The sequence below is a fragment of the Electrophorus electricus genome, chromosome 3 (genome assembly GCF_013358815.1).
Source record: "Electrophorus electricus isolate fEleEle1 chromosome 3, fEleEle1.pri, whole genome shotgun sequence".
NCBI lineage: Eukaryota > Metazoa > Chordata > Actinopteri > Gymnotiformes > Gymnotidae > Electrophorus > Electrophorus electricus.
In genome coordinates this window covers 17581493-17603137 of record NC_049537.1, presented here as the reverse complement: position 1 = coordinate 17603137, position 21645 = coordinate 17581493, and the positions used below count along the sequence as shown (strand labels likewise).

The window sequence follows — 21645 nt, the reverse complement described above, 5'->3', positions numbered from 1 at the left end:
TTAAGGCAGTTACAGTGCTTTGAAAGGCTGTTTCATAGTGTATACAAACTAGAGAACAGAGTTGCAATGTAGTTATTGCAAAGAATACAACAGATTGTCTTTACTTAAAATCAAATCTTTGAAAGATTCTTCCCATCATTTATATTTTACTCTAATGTAGAATCTCTTGAGCTGAAACAGTGTTTAAGGCAATTACAGAGCTTTGAAAAGCTGTTTCATAGTGTATACAAACTAGAGAACAGAGTTGCAATGTAGTTATTGCAAAGAATACAACAGATTGTCTTTACTTAAAATCAAATCTTTGAAAGATTCTTCCCATCATTCATATTTTACCCTAAAGTAGAATCTCTTGCCCTGAAACAGTGTTTATGGCGATTACAGTGCTTTGAAAAGCTGTTTCTTAGTGTATAAAAGCTAGGGAAGAGAGTTGCAGGGTAAATGCAAAGAATACAACCGATTGTCTTTACTTAAAATCAAATCTTTGAAAGATTCTTCCCATCATTTATATTTTAGTCTAATCTAGGATCTCTTGAGCTGACAGATTGTTTAAGGCAATTACAGTGCTTTGAATTACTGTTTCATAGTGTACAAAAGCTAGGGAATAGAGTTGCAATGTACTTATTGCAAATTTTAAAACATATTGTCTTCACTTAAATTCAAATCATTGAAAAATACATCCCATCATTTATATTTTAGTCTAATGTCGAATCTCTTGAGCTGAAACAGTGTGTAAGGCAATTACAGTGCTTTGAAAAGCTGTTTCTTAGTCTATAAAAGCTAGAGAACAGAGTTGCAAGGTGATTGCAAAGTATACAACAGATTATCTTTACTTAAAATCAAATATTTGAAAGATTCTTCCCATCATTTATATTTTACTCTATTGTAGAATCTCTTGAGCTGAAACAGTGTTTAAGGCTATTACAGAGCTTTGAAAAGCTGTTTCATAGTGTATACAAACTAGAGAACAGAGTTGCAATGTAGTTATTGCAAAGAATACAACAGATTGTCTTTACTTAAAATCAAATCTTTGAAAGATTCTTCCCATCATTTATATTTTAGTTTAAAGTAGAATCTCTTGGCCTGAAAAAGGGTTTAAGGCGATTACAGTGCTTTGAAAATCTTTTTCATAGTGTATAAAAGCTAGAGAACAGAGTTGCAAGGCAATTGCAAGGAATACAACAGATTGTCTTTACTTAAAATCAAATCTTTGACAGATTCTTCCCATCATTTATATTTTAGTCTAATGTAGAATCTCTTGAGCTGAAACAGTGTTTAAGGCAATTACAGTGCTTTGAAAAGCTGTTTCATAGTGTGTAAAAGATAGAGAACAGAGTTGCTATATATTTATTGCAAAGAATACAACAGATTGTCTTTACTTAAAATCAAATCTTTCAAATATTCTTCCCATCATTTATATTTTAGTTTAAAGTAGAATCTCTTGCCCTGAAACAGTGTTTATGGCGATTACAGTGCTTTGGAAAGCTTTTTCATAGTGTACAAAAGCTAGGGAATAGAGTTCCAATGTACTTATTGCAAAGTATACAACAGATTGTCTTCACTTAAATTCAAATCTTTGAAAGATTCTTCCCATCATTTATATTTAGTCTAAAGTAGAATCTCTTGCCCTGAAACAGTGTTTATGGCGATTACAGTGTTTTGAAAAGCTGTTTCTTAGTGTATAAAAGCTAGGGAATAGGGTTGCAAGGTAAATGCAAAGAATACAACTAGTTGTCTTTACTTAAAATCAAATCTTTGAAAGATTCTTCTCATCATTTATATTTTAGTCTAATGTAGAATCTCTTGAGCTGAAACAGTGTTTAAGGCAATTACAGAGCTTTGAAAAGCTGTTTCATAGTGTATACAAACTAGAGAACAGAGTTGCAATGTAGTTATTGCAAAGAATACAACAGATTGTCTTTAATTAAAATCAAATCTTTGAAAGATTCTTCCCATCATTTATATTTTAGTCTAAAGTAGAATCTCTTGCCCTGAAACAGTGTTTAAGGCGATTACAGTGCTTTGCAAAGCTTTTTCATAGTGTACAAAAGCTAGGGAATAGAGTTGCAATGTACTTATTGCAAAGTATGCCACAGATTGTCTTCATTTAAATTCAAATCTTTGAAAGGTTCTTCCCATCATTTATATTTAGTCTAAAGTAGAATCTCTTGCCCTGAAACAGTGTTTATGGCGATTACAGTGTTTCGAAAAGCTGTTTCTTAGTGTATAAAAGCTAGGGAAGAGAGTTGCAATGTAGCTAATGCAAAGAATACAACCGATTGTCTTTACTTAAAATCAAATCTTTGAAAGATTCTTCCCATCATTTATATTTTAGTCTAATCTAGAATCTCTTGAGCTGACAGATTGTTTAAGGCAATTACAGTGCTTTGAATTGCTGTTTCATAGTGTACAAAAGCTAGGGAATAGAGTTGCAATGTACTTATTGCAAATTATAAAACAGATTGGCTTCACTTAAATTCAAATCATTGAAAAATACATCCCATCATTTATATTTTAGTCTAATGTCGAATCTCTTCAGCTGAAACAGTGTTTAAGGCAGTAACAGTGCTTTGAAAAGCTGTTTCTTAGTCTATAAAAGGTAGAGAACAGAGTTGCAAGGTAATTGCAAAGAATACAACAGATTGTCTTTACTTAAAATCCAATCTTTGAAAGATTCTTCCCATCAGTCTTATTTTGCTCTAAATTAGAATCTCTTGAGCTGAAACAATGTTTAAGGCAGTTACAGTGCTTTGAAAGGCTGTTTCATAGTGTATACAAACTAGAGAACAGAGTTGCAATGTAGTTATTGCAAAGAATACAACAGATTGTCTTTACTTAAAATCAAATCTTTGAAAGATTCTTCCCATCATTTATGTTTTAGTCTAATGTATAATCTCTTGCCCTGAAACAGTGTTTATGGTGATTACAGTGCTTTGAAAAGCTGTTTCTTAGTGTATAAAAGCTAGGGAAGAGAGTTGCAAGGTCATTGCAAAGAATACAACAGATTGTCTTTACTTAAAATCAAATCTTTGAAAGATTCTTCCCATCATTTATATTTTAGTCTAATCTAGAATCTCTTGAGCTGAAACAGTGTTTAAGGCATTTACAGTGCTTTGAAATGCTGTTTCATAGTGTATAAAAGCTAGAGAATAGAGTTGCAATGTACTTATTGCAAAGTATCTAAACAGATTGTCTTCACTTAAATTCAAATCATTGAAATATTCTTCCCATCATTTATATTTTAGTCTAATGTAGAATCTCTTGAGCTGAAACAGTGTTTAAGGCAATTACAGTGCTTTGAAAAGCTGTTTCATAGTCTATAAAAGCTAGAGAACAGAGTTGCAAGGTAATTGCAAAGAATACAACAGATTGTCTTTACTTAAAATCAAATCTTTGAAAGATTCTTCCCATCATTTATATTTTACTCTAATGTAGAATCTCTTGAGCTGAAACAGTGTTTAAGGCAATTACAGAGCTTTGAAAAGCTGTTTCATAGTGTATACAAACTAGAGAACAGAGTTGCAATGTAGTTATTGCAAAGAATACAACAGATTGTCTTTACTTAAAATCAAATCTTTCAAATATTCTTCCCATCATTTATATTTTAGTTTAAAGTAGAATATCTTGCCCTGAAACAGTGTTTATGGCGAATACAGTGCTTTGGAAAACTTTTTCATAGTGTACAAAATCTAGGGAATAGAGTTCCAATGTACTTATTGCAATGTAGTTATTGCAAAGAATACAACAGATTGTCTTTACTTAAAATCAAATCTTTGAAAGATTCTTCCCATCATTTATATTTTAGTCTAATGTAGAATCTCTTGAGCTGAAACAGTGTTTAAGGCAATTACAGTGCTTTGAAAAGTTGTTTCATAGTGTGTAAAAGATAGAGAACAGAGTTGCTATATATTTATTGCAAAGAATACAACAGATTGTCTTTACTTAAAATCAAATCTTTCAAATATTCTTCCCATCATTTATATTTTAGTTTAAAGTAGAATCTCTTGCCCTGAAACAGTGTTTATGGCGATTATAGTGCTTTGGAAAGCTTTTTCATAGTGTACAAAACTAGGGAATAGAGTTCCAATGTACTTATTGCAAAGTATACAACAGATTGTCTTCACTTAAATTCAAATCTTTGAAAGATTCTTCCCATCATTTATATTTAGTCTAAAGTAGAATCTCTTGCCCTGAAACAGTGTTTATGGCGATTACAGTGTTTTGAAAAGCTGTTTCATAGTGTATAAAAGCTAGAGAAAGGAGTTGCAATGTAGTTATTGCAAAGAACACAACTAGATTGTCTTTAATTAAAATCAAATCTTTGAAAGATTCTTCCCATCATTTATATTTTAGTCTAATGTAGAATCTCTTGAGCTGAAACAGTGTTTAAGGCAATTACAGAGCTTTGAAAAGCTGTTTCATAGTGTATAAAAGCTAGAGAACAGAGTTGCAATATATTTATTGCAAAGAACACAACAGATTGTCTTTACTTAAAATCAAATCTTTGAAAGATTCTTCCCATCATTTATATTTTAGTCTAATGTAGAATGTCTAGAGCTGAAACAGTGTTTAAGGCAATTACAGTGCTTTGAATAGTTGTTTCATAGTGTACAAAAGCTATGGAATAGAGTTGCAATATAATTATTGCAAAGTATACAACAGATTGTCTTCACTTAAATTCAAATCTTTGAAAGATTCTTCCCATCATTTATATTTTAGTCTAAAGTAGAAGCTTTTCCCTTTAAACATTGTTTAAGGCGATTACAGTGCTTTGAAAAGCTGTTTCTTAGTGTATAAAAGCTAGAGAACAGAGTTGCAAGGTCATTGCAAAGAATACAACAGATTGTCTTTACTTAAAATCAAATCTTTGAAAGATTCTTCCCATCATTCATATTTTACTCTAATGTAGAATCTCTTGAGCTGAAACAGTGTTTAAGGCAATTACAGTGATTTGAAAAGCTGTTTCATAGTGTGTACAAGCTAGAGAACAGAGTTGCAATGTAGTTATTACAAAGAATACAACAGATTGTCTTTACTTAAAATCAAATCTTTGAAAGATTCTTCCCATCATTTATATTTTAGTCTAATGTAGAATCTCTTGACCTGAAACAGTGTTTAAGGTGAATACAGAGCTTTGAATAGCTGTTTCATAATATACAAAAGCTAGGGAATAGAGTTGCAATATAATTATTGCAAAGTATACAACAGATTGTCTTCACTTAAATTCAAATCTTTGAAAGATTCTTCCCATCATTTATATTTTAGTTTAAAGTAGAATCTCTTGCCCTGAAAAAGGGTTTAAGGCGATTACAGTGCTTTGAAAAGTTATTTCATAGTGTGTAACACCTAAATAACAAAGTTGCAATGTACTTATTGAGACATATACAACAGATTGTCTTCACTTAAAATAAAATCTTTGGAAGATTCTTCCCATCATTTCTATTTTAGTCCAAACTAGAATATCTTGTCCTGAAACAGTAATTAAGGCAATTACAATGCTTTGAAAAGCTTTTTCTTAGTGTATAAAACCAAAAGAACAGAGTTGCAATCATTCTTGTTGCAAAGGATACAAAAGATAGTCTTCATTTAAAAATATTTTTCAGTGTATACAGTGTATAGCTAGAGAAGAGAATTGCAATGTAATTATTGCAAAGTATACCACAGTCACTGTTTCAGTACAAGACATTCTGTTTTCAAACGAAAATGACACTTTCTAGGTTTTCAATTTACAACATTGCATAAAGTTTCAAATCTGTTCTTTCACTGTTTTCATAAAGTGTGCAAGCATTCTAATTATCTGAAGCACTGTTTCATGCAAGACATTTTGTTTTCAACCAACTGGTATTGTATTAGAAGAAAACAAATTCTAGGTTTTCAATTTACAATATTGCAAGTAGTTGCAAATCTGTTCTTTCATTGTTTTAACAAGGTGAGCAAGTATTCTAATTTTCTGAAACACTCTTTCAGTGCAAGACATTCTGTTTTCAATCAACTGGTAATGTATTATACGAAAATACATTCTAGGTTTTTAAGATACAACATTGCAAGTAGTTGCAAATCTGTTCTTTCATTGTTTTAACATTGTTTCCCAACATTCTAATAGACATATACTCTGTTTCATTGCAAGACATTCTGTTTTCAACCAACAGGTAATGTATTAGAAGAAAACAAATTCTAGATTTTCAAGTTACAACATTGCAAGTAGATGCAAATCTGTTCTTTCCTTGTTTCAACAGTGTTTCCCAACATTCTAATAGACATATATTCTGTTTTATTGCAAGACATTCTGTATTCAACCAACAGGTAATGTATTAGAAGAAAATAAATCGAGGTTTTCAAGTTACAATATTGCACGTATTTGCAAATCTGTTCTTTCATTGTTTTAACAAATTGAGCAAGCATTCTAATTGTCTGAAACACTCTTTCAGTACAAGACATTCTGTTTTCAACCAACAGGTAATGTATTATAAGAAAATACATTCTAGGTTTTCAAGTTACAACATTGCAAGCAGTTGCAAATCTGTTCTTTCATTCTATTAACAAAGTGTCCCACCAGTTTAATCGCCATATAAAGAATTTCATTGCAAGACATTCTATTTTTAACCAACAGGTAATGTATTATAAGAAAATACATTCTAGGTTTTCAAATTACAACATTGCAAGTAATTGCCAATCTGTTCTTTCATTGTTTTAACGGTGTTTCCCAACATTCTAATAGACATATATTCTGTTTCATTGCAAGACATTCTGTTTTCAACCAACAGGTAATGTATTATAAGAAGATACATTCTAGGTTTTCAAGTTACAACATTGCAAGCAGTTGCAAATCTGTTCTTTCATTCTATTAACAAAGTGTCCCAACCATTTTAATCGCCATATACAGAATTTCATTGCAAGACATTCTGTTTTCAACCAACAGGTAATGTATTATAAGAAGATACATTCTAGGTTTTCAAGTTACAACATTGCAAGCAGTTGCAAATCTGTTCTTTCATTCTATTAACAAAGTGTCCCAACCATTTTAATCGCCATATACAGAATTTCATTGCAAGACATTCTGTTTTCAACCAACAGGTAATGTATTATAAGAAGATACATTCTAGGTTTTCAAGTTACAACATTGCAAGCAGTTGCAAATCTGTTCTTTCATTCTATTAACAAAGTGTCCCAACCATTTTAATCGCCATATACAGAATTTCATTGCAAGACATTCTGTTTTCAACCAATAGGTAATGTATTATAAGAAAACACATTCTAGGTTTTCAAGATACAACATTGCAAGTAGTTGCAAATCTGTTCTTTCATTGTTTTAAAATTGTTTCCCAACATTCTAATAGACATATACTCTGTTTCATTGCAAGACATTCTGTTTTCAACCAACAGGTAATGTATTAGAAGAAAACAAATTCTAGGTTTTCAAGTTACTATATTGCACGTAGTTGCAAATCTGTTCTTTCATTGTTTTAACAAAGTGAGCAAGCATTCTAATTGTCTGAAACACTCTTTCAGTGCAAGATATTCTGTTTTTAACCAACAGGTAATGTATTAGAAGAAAACACATTCTAGGTTTTCAAGTTACAACATTGCAAGTAGTTGCAAATCTGTTCTTTCATTGTTTTAACATTGCTTCCCAACATTCTAATAGACATATATTCTGTTTTATTGCAAGACATTCTGTATTCAACCAACAGGTAATGTATTAGAAGAAAACAAATTCTAGGTTTTCAAGTTACTATATTGCACATAGTTGCAAATCTGTTCTTTCATTGTTTTAACAAAGTGAGCAAGCATTCTAATTGTCTGAAACACTCTTTCAGTGCAAGACATTCTGTTTTTAACCAACAGGTAATGTATTAGAAGAAAACACATTCTAAGTTTTCAAGTTACATCTTTGCAAGGAGTTGGAAATCTGTTCTTTCATTCTATTAACAAAGTGTCCCACCATTCTATTCGCTATATACACTGATTCATTGCAAGACCTTGTGTTGAAAGCAACAGTTAATGTATTCGAAGAAAACACATTCAAGGTTTTCCAGTTACAACATTGCAAGCAGTTGCAAATCTGATCTTTCATTGTATTAATAAAGTGTGCAAGCATTCTATTCACCCAAAACACTGTTTCAGTGCCAGACATTCTGTTTTCAACCAACAGGTAAGGTATTATAAGAAAACAAATTCTATGTTTTCATGTTAAAACATTGCAAGCAGTTGTAAATCTGTTCTTTCATTGTAATAATAAAGTGTCCAAACATTCTCATCGCAGTATACATTGTTTCATTGCAAGACATTTTTAACCAACAGGTAACATATTACAAGAAAACACATTTAAGTTTTCATAATTCAACATTGGAAGCAGTTGCAAATCTGTCCTTTCATGGTATTAACAAAGTGTGCAAGCATTCTAATCAACTGAAACACTGTTTCAGTGCAAGACATTCTGTTTTCAACCAACAGGTAATGTATTATAAGGGAAAACAGGGTATGTGTACATTACAAGTAATTGCAATTGTGTTCTTTCATTTCTGCAACTGTATGAAAAGTTTCCACGTGTTCTAATCACCTTTAACACTGTTTCAGTGCAAGACATTGTGTTCTCATGCAAAAGGTAACATAGTATAAGAAAACACATTCTAAGGTTTCAAGTTAAAACATTGCAAATCTGTTCTTTCATTGTATTAACAAAGTTTCCAAACACCATAAACACTGTTTCATTGCAAGACATTCTGTTTTCACCCAACAGGTAATGGATTATTGGAAAGCACATTCTAAGTTTTCAAAATTAAACATTGCAAGCAATTGCAACTCTGTTATTTCATTGTATTAACAAAGTGTGCAAATATTCTAATCACCTGAAACATTGTTTCATTGCAAGACATTCTGTTTTCTACCAATAGGTAATGTATTATAAGTGAAAACAGTGTATGGATGTGAAAAGAAGTTGTAACATGTTTGGAATTCTCACATTTCAAATAATTGCAATTCTTTTCTTTGACTTCGGCACAGCAAAAAACAAAGTTTCCAAGTACTCTAATCAGCTAAAACACTGTTTCAGTGCAAGATATTGTGTTTTCAACCAAAAGGAAATGTATTAGAAGAAAACATATTCTTTGTTTTCAAGTGAAAACAGTGTATGGATGAGAAAAAGAAGTTGTATGACATTTGGCATGTGTCCATTTCAAATAATTGCAGCTCTGCTCCTTCATTTCTTTACAGCATGAAACAATGTTTCCAACCTTTTAAATTTCCTTAAGCACTCTTTCTGTGCAAGATGTTGTCTTCTCTACCAAAAGTTAGTGCTTCATAAGAAAACGCTTTCTTAGATGTAGTTCAAGTGAAAACATTGTATATATGTGAAAACAAGTTGATGTAACTTGTTTGCAATGGGTACATTGCAAGTAATTGCAACTGCGTTCTTTAATTTCTGCAACTATATGAAACGTTTCCAAGCATTCTAAATGCCTTAAACACTGTTTCAGTCCAAGACATTGTGTTTTCATGCAAAAGGTAATGTAGTATAAGAAAACAAATTCTAAGTTTTCAAGTTAAAACATTGCAAGCAATTGCAAATCTGTTCTGTCATTGTATTAACAAAGTTTCCAAACATTCTAATTACCATGAACACTGTTTCATTGCAAGACATTCTGTTTTTAACCAACAGGTAATGTATTATAAGAAAACACATTCTAAGTTTTCAAATTTAAACATTGCAAGTACTTGCAACTCTGTTCTTTAATGGTATTAACAAAGTGTGCAAGCTTTTTCATCGCCTGAAACACTGTTTCAGTGCAAGACATTCTGTTTTCAACCAACAGGTAATGTATTATAAGTGAAAACGGTGTATGAATGTGAAAAGAAGTTGTAACATGTTTGGAATTTTTGCATTTCAAATAATTGCAATACTATTCTTTTACTTCTGCACACCATAAAACAAAGTTTCCAAGTACTCTTATCAGCTAAAACACTGTTTCAGTGCAAGACATTGTGTTTTCAACCAAAAGGAAATGTATTATAAGAAAACACATTCTTTGTATTAACAAAGTGTGCAAGCATTCGAATCACCTGAAACACTGTTTTATTGCAAGACATTCTGTTTTCAACCAACAGGTAATGTATTATAATTGAAAACAGTGCATGGATGTGAAAAGAAGTGGTAACATGTTTGGACTTTTTGTGTTTCAAATAATTACAACTCTGTTCTTTTATTTCTGCACACCATAAAACAAAGTTTCCAAGTACTCTAATCAGCTTAAACACTCTTTATGTGCAAGACATTGTGTTTTCAACCAAAAGGAAATGTATTAGAAGAAAACATATTATTTGTTTTCAAGTGAAAACAGTGTATGGATGAGAAATAGAATGTGCGCATTTTGAATAATTGCAACTCTTTTCTTTTACTTCTGCACACCATGAAAAGTTTCCAAGTACTCTAATCAGCATAAACACAGTTTCAGTATTATAGGAAAACATATTCTTTGTTTTCAAGTAAAAACAGTGTATGGATGAGAAAAAGAAGTTGTTTGACATTTGAAATGTGCCCATTTTGAATAATTGCAACTCTGCTCTTTCATTTCTTTACAGCATGAAACGTTTAGATGCTTTTAACTTTCCTTAAACACAGTTTCTGTGCACACGTATTCTCTACCAAAAGATAGTGCTGTATAAGAAAACACATTCTAAGATGTATTTCAAGTGAAAATATTGTATGTATGTGAAAACATGTAGTTGTAACATGTTTGCATTGTGTTCATTGCAAGTAATTGCAACTCTGTTCTTTCATTTCTTTACACCTTGTAACACATATTTCAAGTGAAAATAATTTATGCAAGTGAAAACAAGATGTTTTAGCACATTTGCAATGTGCACATTTCAAGTTTTTGCAACCGTGTTCTTTCTCTTCAGCCCACTACGAAACAGTGTTTAAAAACATTATACTCAACATATCATGTCAGTGCAAAACATTGTTTTTAACCAAAAGACAACACCTTGTAACACATTTCAAGTGAAAATAGTTTATGCAAGTGAAAACAAGCTGTTTTAACGTTTTAATTGCAACTCTAATTTTTCACTTATCTCAACTACAAAACAGTGTTTCCAAGCATTGTCATAGACTTATACACTGTTTCAGTTCAAGAGATACTTTTGTTCAAACAAAATGTAAAGCATGATTAGAAAACACATTGTAACAAATATTTCAAGTGAAAATAGCTTATGCAAATGAAAACTAGCTGTTTTGAAATGTTTACAATGTGCACTTAACAAGTAAATGCAACTCAGCTGTTTCACATTTGTCCAATACGAAATATCCTGTCAAAGCATTGTAATGGACTTTATACACTGCTTCAGTTCAAGACAACCTGTTTAAACAAACTGTAAAGCATGCTAAGACAACAATTTGTAATATATATTTCAAATAAAAATAGTTTATGTCAGTGAAAATAAGCTGTTTTAACACATTTGCAATGAGCACATTTCAAGTTTTTGCAACTCTGTTTTTTCTCTTCAGCCCACTAATAAAAAAAGTGTTTCCAAGCATTTTACTTGACTTATGACCTTTTTCGTGCCAACATTTTAACCAAAATGTAAAGCATGATAAGAAAACACTTTGTAACATTTTTCAAGTGAAAATAGCTTATTCAAGTCTCTTTGGATAAATGCTTCATGTAAATATGACTTACAATGGGTTTTCTCATCATGCCTTTTTATTTTGCTTTGAATATCTACATCTTGAACTAAAACAGTGATTAAAGTGCTTGGAAACACTTTTTTTATAGTGTGCAGAAGTGAAAGAACGGGGTTGGAATTACTTGCAATGTGCTCATTGCAAATGTGTTACCACAGCTTGTTTTCACTTGTACACACCATTTTCTCTTGAAATATGACTTAGAATGTGTTTTCTCCTCATGCCTTTCATTTTGCTTTGAATGAATACTTCTTGAACTGAAACAATGTTTAAGGCGGTTGAAGTGCTTGGATACTCTACTTCAATATGTGCAGAAGTGAAAGAACAGAGTTGGAATTACTTGCAATGTGCATATTTCAAACGTTTTACAGCAGCATGTTTTCACTTGCACACACCGTTTTCATTTGAAATATGACTTAGAATGTGTTTTCTCATCATGCCTTTCATTTCATTGCAATGTGTATATTGCAAACGTTTTAAAACAGCTTGTTTTCACTTGCAATACGTCTTAGAAAGTGTTTTCTTATCATGCATTATATTTTGGTTGGAAACACTATAGTATTGCACCTGCGCCCTCTAGCGGTCCGTGGGCGTGCACGATCTGGCATACTCAAAACAGTTTATAGTGTTGAATATTCTTAAAATACAGTACGCCTTTCAAGATAAAATTGAATACTAATGTAAGTACTTGCTTACTTATTTTCAGCCATCTTCGTACAGCTGTTTGCCAGAAATCACACTCTGAATATGTTTTTTTTTTTTTAACTCTGAATATGTTTTTACCATGTTTTTGGTAAATTTACACAAAAATCGTGCATGTCCTTTTAAATGTCCCTTTAAAACCTGGTTTCTGTATAAGATAAATTCAGATTGCCTCATAGAAATTACCATCGATTACCATCAAAGCTATAACATCAAAGTTCTTTATTTGCTTGCTCACGTCTTTGTATAAAAACATACACTCCTTTGCTTTGTATTTCATCTCATAGATCTTTTTTCATTTATTTATACATTTTTATGACGCATTATTTATAATTTTGTCACATGTTTATTCTATATTCTATATTTATTAAAGAACTACTACATATTTATTTACTCTTATGCTGTACTTTTATTTTTGTTGTACTTTTTATGCATTTTTTATTTTTATTATTTTTTACCTTTCATCCTCCATAGAAAACAAGGTTAACTAGATATTCCATTGTTATCCTTTTTCCTGTTGTAGGCGTTAGCTAATTATAAATGAATATTTCTTCGAGAATAGTGAACTGTTATTGGTAGAGGCGTGTCCTCGTCCAGTAGAGCAACTTTGAGGTTTGGGATAGGGAGTGTTTTCGCGGCTGATTTTATTTTTATTTCTTATGTCTCATAAACGTTGTTTAGATCACCACTGAGGATAGGTAGCGACAATGTTTTTCTCTCAAGAAGCAAGGTGTGTTGTGTCTACGTTTCGTTATAGTAACTTTGCGAGAATACCACAAGTCGGAATAAACCTACCACAATACTTTACATGGAAATTCTGTAACTACTATAGAATTGGTCGCCCACAAGATAATGACAGGTGTAGAAGTAAATCGTGTGCTTTACGTCGGTCTAGTATAAAGTCCGAAGATAATTTCAAGAGCACTAGATGTACCGTTCCATTTAGTTCGTTTTTGGAACAAGCAACTGGGACTTGGAAAACCACATTGGGCTTGAAATCGGCTTCAGTGCAAACACTTGGGTTTACTCGTTTCTGTCGTCCGAGCATGAGCAATCGAAAGACACCTGATATGCTGCATGTATCTGAATGTGTTTTCTATCGGGGTATCGAAATATGTCCCATTCGATCCTCCACGGTTATGATTCTGTCAAGAGCTTTATCCGCAGGTACTAAGCAGAAGCAAGTCACTTGGGTGAAGGGAGAACCACCTATCGGGGACAAAAAGGTAAATAACTAAATTAGCTAGATAGTATGTAAACTGTTTAAATAAACCTTGTTTAATCTACCGAACTAAATTCTAGCTGGCTATATTCCCTAACGCGTTGTCATTTAAATACTAATTAATTTAATCTGTCGGTTCAGCTGTGTTGCAGTTCTATCGTTTATAGTTTGCTATCTAACCTAGCTAGTTAGCTAATTAGCGTGCTAGCTAGCTAGCTTCATAGTTCGCTGAGGCCGTGTTAAGTTAGGGTGTAGCTAGTGATAGCGTTCGGCGTGGGTTGCCTGATAGTGGCGATAACAACGCATCTCGCAAAAAATGCAAATAACACCAGTGTAAAAGAGAGCTCGTGGTTGTGGTTTGACCTACTGAACAGCACTTTCGTTCGGTGTGAGCTATGCATTTATCTTATCTGCGTTCTGGTTCTGGAAACGATGCTGTTTTGAGCTTGTTTCCCTGCTCCTCAGCCCAATTCTTCACTTCAAGCCTGGAATTCATGGTACCCTTTTACCTGAAAAACAATTTTGGTTTTATTGATTTCATAAAGAGCAATTTCATGGGAAATTTTAAGTTTTCTAGGTTACCGTGCTTTGTTATACAAAGACTGGATTGCAAGATAACGTTAATCGTGTAGGCTGTTTTTGTTATTCAAATATCAGTATTTAGTAAGTAATAGTATTTGAGTGCCCAAACAAAAAATATTTATATTGTTATTGTTGATTAAGTACCTTGCCCATTTTAAGCCTTTTAAAAAGATATTTATACCCAGCTGAGTTAGCAACTGATTAAAATGTTAGAAACATTTCAGTACAAAAGATTTTTGGACTTTTTTTGGGGGGGGGCGGAATTGCTGTATCCATCAATAGCGCATAGTGGAGGTGAGTTACATTTGTGAAACAATCATGGCCAAGCTGCTTCAAACAAAATAGGAAATTCTCCCATACATCACTGCTTTCAAAATGTAAAAAAACTCAAGCCACTGGGCCTGTAACCATGGTATTTTAGGTTGACTATAGGGAAAAGGAGTATTGAAAGCAAACAAGCAAATACACACCTGGATATGTTGCTGCTACAAGCTATTAGTCCAAACTAGCGAAGAACATGTTCCATGGTATTATTGGTTAATGTTAGTTTTGTCCACCTCCTGCGCATGACATAGTGAAATGTCAGAAGTGGTTTAGAGATGAGTAAAAGTCACTACACTTTCACTAAACATTTAAGAGAAAAATCTTGTCTGTTATTTGATTTGATACTGTAAACTGCTTATTATGACATGAGTTAACAAAAGCAACATTTTGATTGCAGATTTCAGGTTGCATTTTTTAAAGAATTTTTGGCAGTTGTTACTTTCAACATCTATAGACTTATAAAAATAACACTTCTGCAAGGTTTATGGAAAAAATAGAGATACACTGATACGAATTGGAAACCAACTTTAATATTAAATATGTGAGTACATCAATACACAGACCACTGTATTGATGTAAATATCATGAACAAATTATTAGACTGAAACCTTGCTGCTAATTCTACTTAAGTATAAACAAAGCTATTGTGGAACACTCACTGATATAGCTTTACAGGTCATGTTACTTACAAAGTTGTAATAGCTGCCTCTCATTCGCTAATAAATCTGCACAGTGGATTGTGTTGACCTTTCATGAGTAAAGTTACCATTATTTATGAGGTAAAACCAAGAACATGTCTGACAACACAGATGTCACAGGCAATCATGGTATATATAGCCTATTTTACTGCAAGGATTTACAACCCTGGCAGTGTAGTTGAGTGATGGCTTTCATGATAGGGTAAATGCACTAGAGCAGAGGTACAAGAAACAAAGTATACAGCAATTCACAAACAAATACATACCAGATTTGTATGTTAAAGTAAGGAATGAAGTTAGGAAAAAATTGTCAAATGCAGAACAAGTGGCAATAACATCTGATTCCTGGATGTGATGTGCACCTGTGGCTATCACAGTGCACCACATCTCTCCGAGTTAAAAGGTCATGTCTTACAGATGAGAGTATACAACAAATCGTACATAGGGGAAAATATAGGAGTTTTATTTATTCATTGAAAGAAGCATAGGCCCTTTATTGGCCTCACAGAAAGCCTTTGAAGTGAACACTGCTGCAAAGTTGCTGGAAAAAATGAGGAGGGTGATTTGGGTGTTTGCATTGCAACATAAGGGGAGATTAAATCCTATAGGATATACAACAACTGGCTTTACTTTACTACAAGCTCATTCAAGATGTACCAATTCAGCAGGTCCTTTAACATGTCCTTTAACATGGAATGATAACCTGTGTTCTGATTGTGGAAAAAGATATAGTTTATTTTTACCATATTTATGTCAAAAGAACCCAGAAAAGGGGAGGAGGGAAACTCTGTCTTAAAGAGAATGACATCTGCAATGGCAAAGACATAGTTGAGCTGATGCCACATGCCAAAATTTTGACCACTGTCAAAGTTGGCTGTGCAGATACTGCTCCTTTAAGTTCGATGTCTACATGCAGGTGGACACATTACACATCCATTATGAGTATTTGAGTACCCTAAGTGAGCTTGCAGAAGGCAATCTTGCCTTAAGCTTCTTTTTTGCTTCTCACAAACTCATCCACCAAATCATCAAAATCTATATCTTTAATTATCTACATTAGAGTGGCCAGCAGTGACAGCATGCTAATTCATTTTTGACCATTTTATTTATATATTATCAAATTTATTGTGGAAAATTAACACTCTCCCTCGCAGTGTCAGGAAAAGGCAGAAGCAACATGCATATTTGGGAATGTTAACTGAATTCCATAATTAAGCATATTTTTATCATCTTTGTTGATCTGTCCTGTTCAGCCTTGATAAATTAAATTAAATGAATAAATTAATCTGCTAAGCATCTGTGAGCTGACTAAGCTACACTATATTGCCAAAAGTATTTGCTCTTCTGCCTTGAGTGACATCCCAATCTTAATCCATAGAGTTTAATATGATGTCGGCCCTTTGCAGCTATAACAGCTTCAACTCTTGGGAAGGTTTTCCACAAGGTTTAGGAGTGTGTTTATTGGAATTTTTGACCAGTCTTCAAGAAGCGAATTTGTGAGGTTAGACACTGATGTTGGACAAGAAGCCTTGACTCGCAGTCTATGCTCTAATTCATCTCAAAGGCATTCTCTCGGGTTGAGGTCAGGGCTCTGTGCAGGCCAGACAAGTTCTTCCACACCAAACTCGCTCATCCATGTCTTTATGTACCTTGCTTGTGCACTGGGGCGCAGTTTGGGGAAGGCGCCATCCACACAAACTGTTCCCACAAAGTTGGGAGCATGAAATTGTATGCTGAGGCATTAACAGTTCCTTTTACTGGAACTAATGGACCGAGCCCAACTCCTGAAAAACAGCCCCACACCATAATCCCCACCTCCACCAAACTTTACACTTGGCAAAATGCAGTCAGATAAGTACCGTTCTCCTGGCAACCGCCAAACCCAGACTCATTCATCGGATTGCTAGATGGAGAAGCGTGATTCATCACTCCAGAGAATATGTCTCCACTGCTCTAGAGTCCAGTGACGGCATGCTTTACACCACTGCATCCAACGTTTTGCATTGCACTTAGTGATGTAATGCTTGGATGCAGCTGCTCAGTCATGGAAACCTATTCCATTAAGGTCTCTATTCACTTTTCTTGAGTTAATCTGTGGGCCACATGAAGTTTGAAGTTCTTTAGCAATTGACTGCAGAAAGTTGGTGATCTCTGTGCACTAAGAGTGGGGTCAGTGGATGCTGAAGCGCAGTCATTTTACGTGGCCTACCACTTTGTGGCTGAGTTTCTGTTGTTCCCATTCGCTTTCACTTTGTTATAATACCACTGACAGTTGAATGTGGAATATTTAGTAGCAAGGAAATTTCACGACTGGACTTGTTGCATAGGTGGCATCCTATCATGGTACCATGATGGAATTCACTGTGCTTCTGATAGCGACCTATTTTTTCACAAATGTTTGTAAAAGCAGTCTGCATGCCTAGGTGCTTGGTTTTATACACCTGTGGCCATGGAAGTGATTGGAACACCTGAATTCAATGATTTGGATGGTTGAGTGAATACTTTTGGAAATATAGTATATCAATTACTCCATTAAATGCAACTGCAAAACTGAATTGTGTGCTTTCCATGAAGTGCAACATCCACCTGACTCTCATCAGATAAAGTTTTGCATTTCCTTGTACACTGCTGATTATGCTGCTAAAACTGACATACTTTCTGTCAAGCTAACACTTCCTTTTGAAAGTTATAAAACTCCCCATGGTGTTGAAACAAAATCATGCCATCATTCTAGCTATTTAGTAGTTGTTTTTTTATTTTTTTGCCATTTATAGTACATTAGAATTAAGGATTAAAAAATTAACATTATACAGTCTAGAAGTCAGTCAAGAAATTCTTAAAGGAGATTTGTGCAGGAACATTTTTAATGGAAGGAGAATTGACTATTGCCCAACAGCTGGCATACTAGATTTGTAGCACTGTCTGGTAGCATATCATGAGCAGTAAGCTATCCAGTACTAAAGGCAATAATCCTTATTCAGTGTCTCAGTTAAATTCACAACTTGCTCCATATCTGCACAACTATTCCAACATTTGATCCACTATAGCCAGCCTAAAGGCCCTTGAGAAATGGACAACCTCTGGATACCAGCAAGCACCAGTCATTTTTGCTATTTTGGGCACACTTTGATTGCATCAGCTACTTTAACCTGAAAAATACCAATATGCAGTAAGCATATCACAGATATCCTGCATATGTGTTTCTTTCCTTCTTTCTTTCTTTTTCTTTTTCTTTCTTTCTTTCTTTTTTGCATGTTTTAGAGGGGGAAAAAGTGTGCGTGTGTGTGTGTTTAGCTAATTTTGTACGAGACTTGCTGTTAATTTTATGTTTACAAAAGGAGAAGCTATGGCCCTTTTACCATACTTGTGGGTGGACTGGCACAGGGGCCCCTCAGTGATAGTATATGGACTAAGGACTTATTACATTTCTTTGTACATATTCTAGGTATCTAATTCTTACACCTACAGTGGTGTTTCTATACTCTTTGAGCTGCCTGGGGTCATGTTGTCTGAGGGCCCCCAAGGCCCCTGGCAGTCACAGGTTCCTGGGCACAGGTTCCCTGTTGATGGACAGAATTTTTAGCTGAGTTCAACTTTTAACTTTTTTTTTTACTTGCAACTTAGAAAAGAGTGTCAAACAAAACCATGATTTAAAAAGAACAATTCACAAGTCAGGCTATTTGATTTTGAACCAGTGTGGGCTGTAGATGGTCAACCATTTGAAGTCATGTGCAATAATATTTCAGTGCTTGGTGCCCTCAGTGAAAGACCCTATTATTTCAACCAGAAATAAAACAAGTTTTTGTCTTTGGAGTATTCTTTTAATTTTTGAAAAGCTGTCAGTAAACATGAACGCTTTGAGCATTAACTGATTTGTGAAAATGTACATGGAGTATGGCGGTTTTAGTTGCTATATACAGCTCTACTGTCATGGCTATGTGAGATGTGAACATTGTAGGATTTTTGGTGTTATTTCAACCAGCACTTGGAATTGCAATAAGAAGTCTTGATGAGCTCCCAGTTAGTGGAAATTGTAATGAACTTTCCTTTTGTTCCACCATCAGAGAGCTGGTCATTCTACTTAAGGGGCTAACTTAATGGCTAAACCCACTGAGAAATTCACCAGCTAAAAAGCACTAATTACTGTCGGACTAAAGGAGTAAATGTGCCAAATAGGCTTGAACAAAAGCCAAAAAATAATATTTTTGTAATTCTAGTTGTCCACCAAAAATAAAATTATTCCTCATATTACAAACATTGAATGATCTTTGTCAATATTTATTTCAAAGAAACAACTCCAAAACCAATTTCAATGATGTTTTAAAGCAGTTCTGCATCTTCTTTGCAAATGCAATGCGTTTGTTCAAGTGAGCCATCACTTGTTGGTATTGGTTGTATGGATTCCCATGCTTAACCCCTCTTCTCTCTCATTAGGTACAGTCTTCCATGAACCCAAAAGGGGATGCTGAAAAAACAGCGCCTGAAGAGAAACAAAGTAAAGCAAAGCAGCTGAAGAATGTATTTAAAGAATATGGCGCTGTTGGTGTGTCATTCCACATCGGAATATCCCTGATTTCTCTTGGGATTTTCTACCTTGGTCTGTCTAGGTGAGCCATTTTTTGTGTGTATTTTCCACCTTCACATGCCCCTTACATGCTCTGTTTAAATGCTCCTGTCAGCACATACGCAATGTAGGATATGTCCTCTAGACCTATGAACAGTTTCTTTCTGCAGGTAGTCAGATTGCAGTTGGACACCTGCATGTTCAAACTGAAGTTCTACCTCAGTCCTCACATTTTGCTGTACCTACTGCTTAATAATCATTAGTATTCAGTTTTCCAATATGTGATTTTTGTATCTTGTAATTTTATTCTCCTATATGGCTTAATGTTTGTTTTCTCCTCAGTGGTATCAATATGGCTGCTGTCCTGTGTAAGATTGGCTTCAATGAATCTGTAGTTCAGTCGAAGATGGCTGCTGGCACCAGCACATTTGTGCTAGCATATGCTCTTCACAAGCTCTTTGCCCCACTTCGGATCAGCATCACTCTCGTCTCTGTACCATTCATAGTACGATATCTCAGGAAGACTGGACTGTTCAAACCTCCATCATCTATCCTGTGAACATCACAAAGGTGGTTTAATCTACTGTTTGTTATTGTATAGTAACGTGAACCTAGCTAGAATGAGCACCTCACACTGCTGCATAACATAAAAAGGTAGAACAATCAAGGATTCCATGAATTTAAAAAAAATATGAATTTAATTTACAAGAATTGGATTGAAATTTCTTCATGCTGACTCTGGAGCACATAGTGTTGTATCATTCTGGGTAGTATAGTATTGCCTACAGTATCTGCATTTATGATGAAATGTTTCAGCATTCAGTTGTGTTTGCATTCTGCATATTTAATATTTTATTATAAATATATCTGTTTGTGCATATAGATAATTTCGGCTCTGGTTCAAAATTAGGCATTTAATCACAATTTCATCTTTTTCTACCCTATTATATTGTGTTCTATTACAGTTTTTTTTAATTTATTTTTTTATTTTTATTTTTTTGAGGATTTGGAAGTTCACTCTTTAGGTTAATCAAGTACCCAGTAATGCAATACCATTTAAATGTTGTACTTTTACAAATGTTGTTTGTTTGGAACCATCCACTTTTTGTCCTAAGTCAAAGCACATGTGGTGGCCACATTGTACCCATCAGGAAAATGAGTTTTTGATGAAACTTGCATGTTTGTTTGCAAGGTTTACAATACATTTTTAACGCAGCTTGTAACAGTATCTTAGTTTTGTCACAGATTTTTTTGGATCATTTTTAATGTTTATCTATTTAGTGTTTAGTGTATCTCACTGGTTTATGACAAGTGGTTTAATTTTTTTTTTAATTCGGGGGCAACCGTATCGGCTGCACAGGATAGTGGTGTAAAGTGGTCAGTGTGCATCCAAAAGGAGAGCGTTTTGCCTGATTGTGATTTGGTTTAAAGAACCTGTTTGTAGATTCAAATGATCTAATCTATAAACAAGTTTTTTTATTGACAAATACATCCAGTTTAAGCAGACTTGTGTCTTATTTGTAGTCAATCTGTTAGAATAAAATGGACTTGCATATAGCATTTATAAAACAACCCATTCCTCTACGCTTTGGTGTGTGGAGCATCATGAGCGTCCTCAGAGAGGTTAGCGCCTCAGAATCATCATGACCCATCAAGTTATGTTTGTGACTTGAATGTCTTTAATTTTTAAATTACTCCATCGTACACGTTCAAAGAAGTCTTATTCTTTGCTTTTACTGAAACACTCGATGTACATGCATTATAGGAACAGAGACTTCCTCTCCGGAAAGAGACCCCTGTCCACTGTAAGGAGACTTCAGAGATAATCAGCTATTCTCTAAAATAATATAATTATAATTAATTATAAATAAACAGA

General features: G+C 33.8%; 1 protein-coding gene across 3 annotated transcripts; it reads left to right on the top strand.

The window, feature by feature from the left end:
• The first annotated feature begins 12986 nt into the window (after positions 1–12986).
• Positions 12987–21275, top strand: fam210b (family with sequence similarity 210 member B). 3 transcript variants are annotated; one of them, XM_027010730.2, is made up of 4 exons: positions 12987–13109; positions 13533–13605; positions 19640–19812; positions 20112–21275. In XM_027010730.2, exons 1-4 carry the CDS (start codon positions 13087–13089, stop codon positions 20326–20328), a joined length of 486 nt encoding a protein of 161 aa, XP_026866531.2. In that variant the 5' UTR covers positions 12987–13086; the 3' UTR covers positions 20329–21275. The 3 variants fall into 3 exon arrangements, with proteins under 3 accessions (XP_026866531.2, XP_035379848.1, XP_026866530.2); XM_035523955.1 differs by having other exon boundaries at positions 12987–13605; positions 19640–19669; positions 19742–19812; XM_027010729.2 differs by having other exon boundaries at positions 12987–13605.
• Positions 21276–21645: the final 370 nt, after the last annotated feature.

Excerpts from the sequence above, each read along its gene's own strand:
- fam210b (XM_027010729.2), top strand. The coding sequence starts at position 13,087 with ATGTTTTTCTCTCAAGAAGCAAGGTGTGTTGTGTCTACGTTTCGTTAT. Across the intron at positions 13,606-19,639 it reads CACCTATCGGGGACAAAAAG|GTACAGTCTTCCATGAACCC; the intron begins GTAAATAACTAA and ends CTCTCTCATTAG. Across the intron at positions 19,813-20,111 it reads TTCTACCTTGGTCTGTCTAG|TGGTATCAATATGGCTGCTG; the intron begins GTGAGCCATTTT and ends TTTTCTCCTCAG.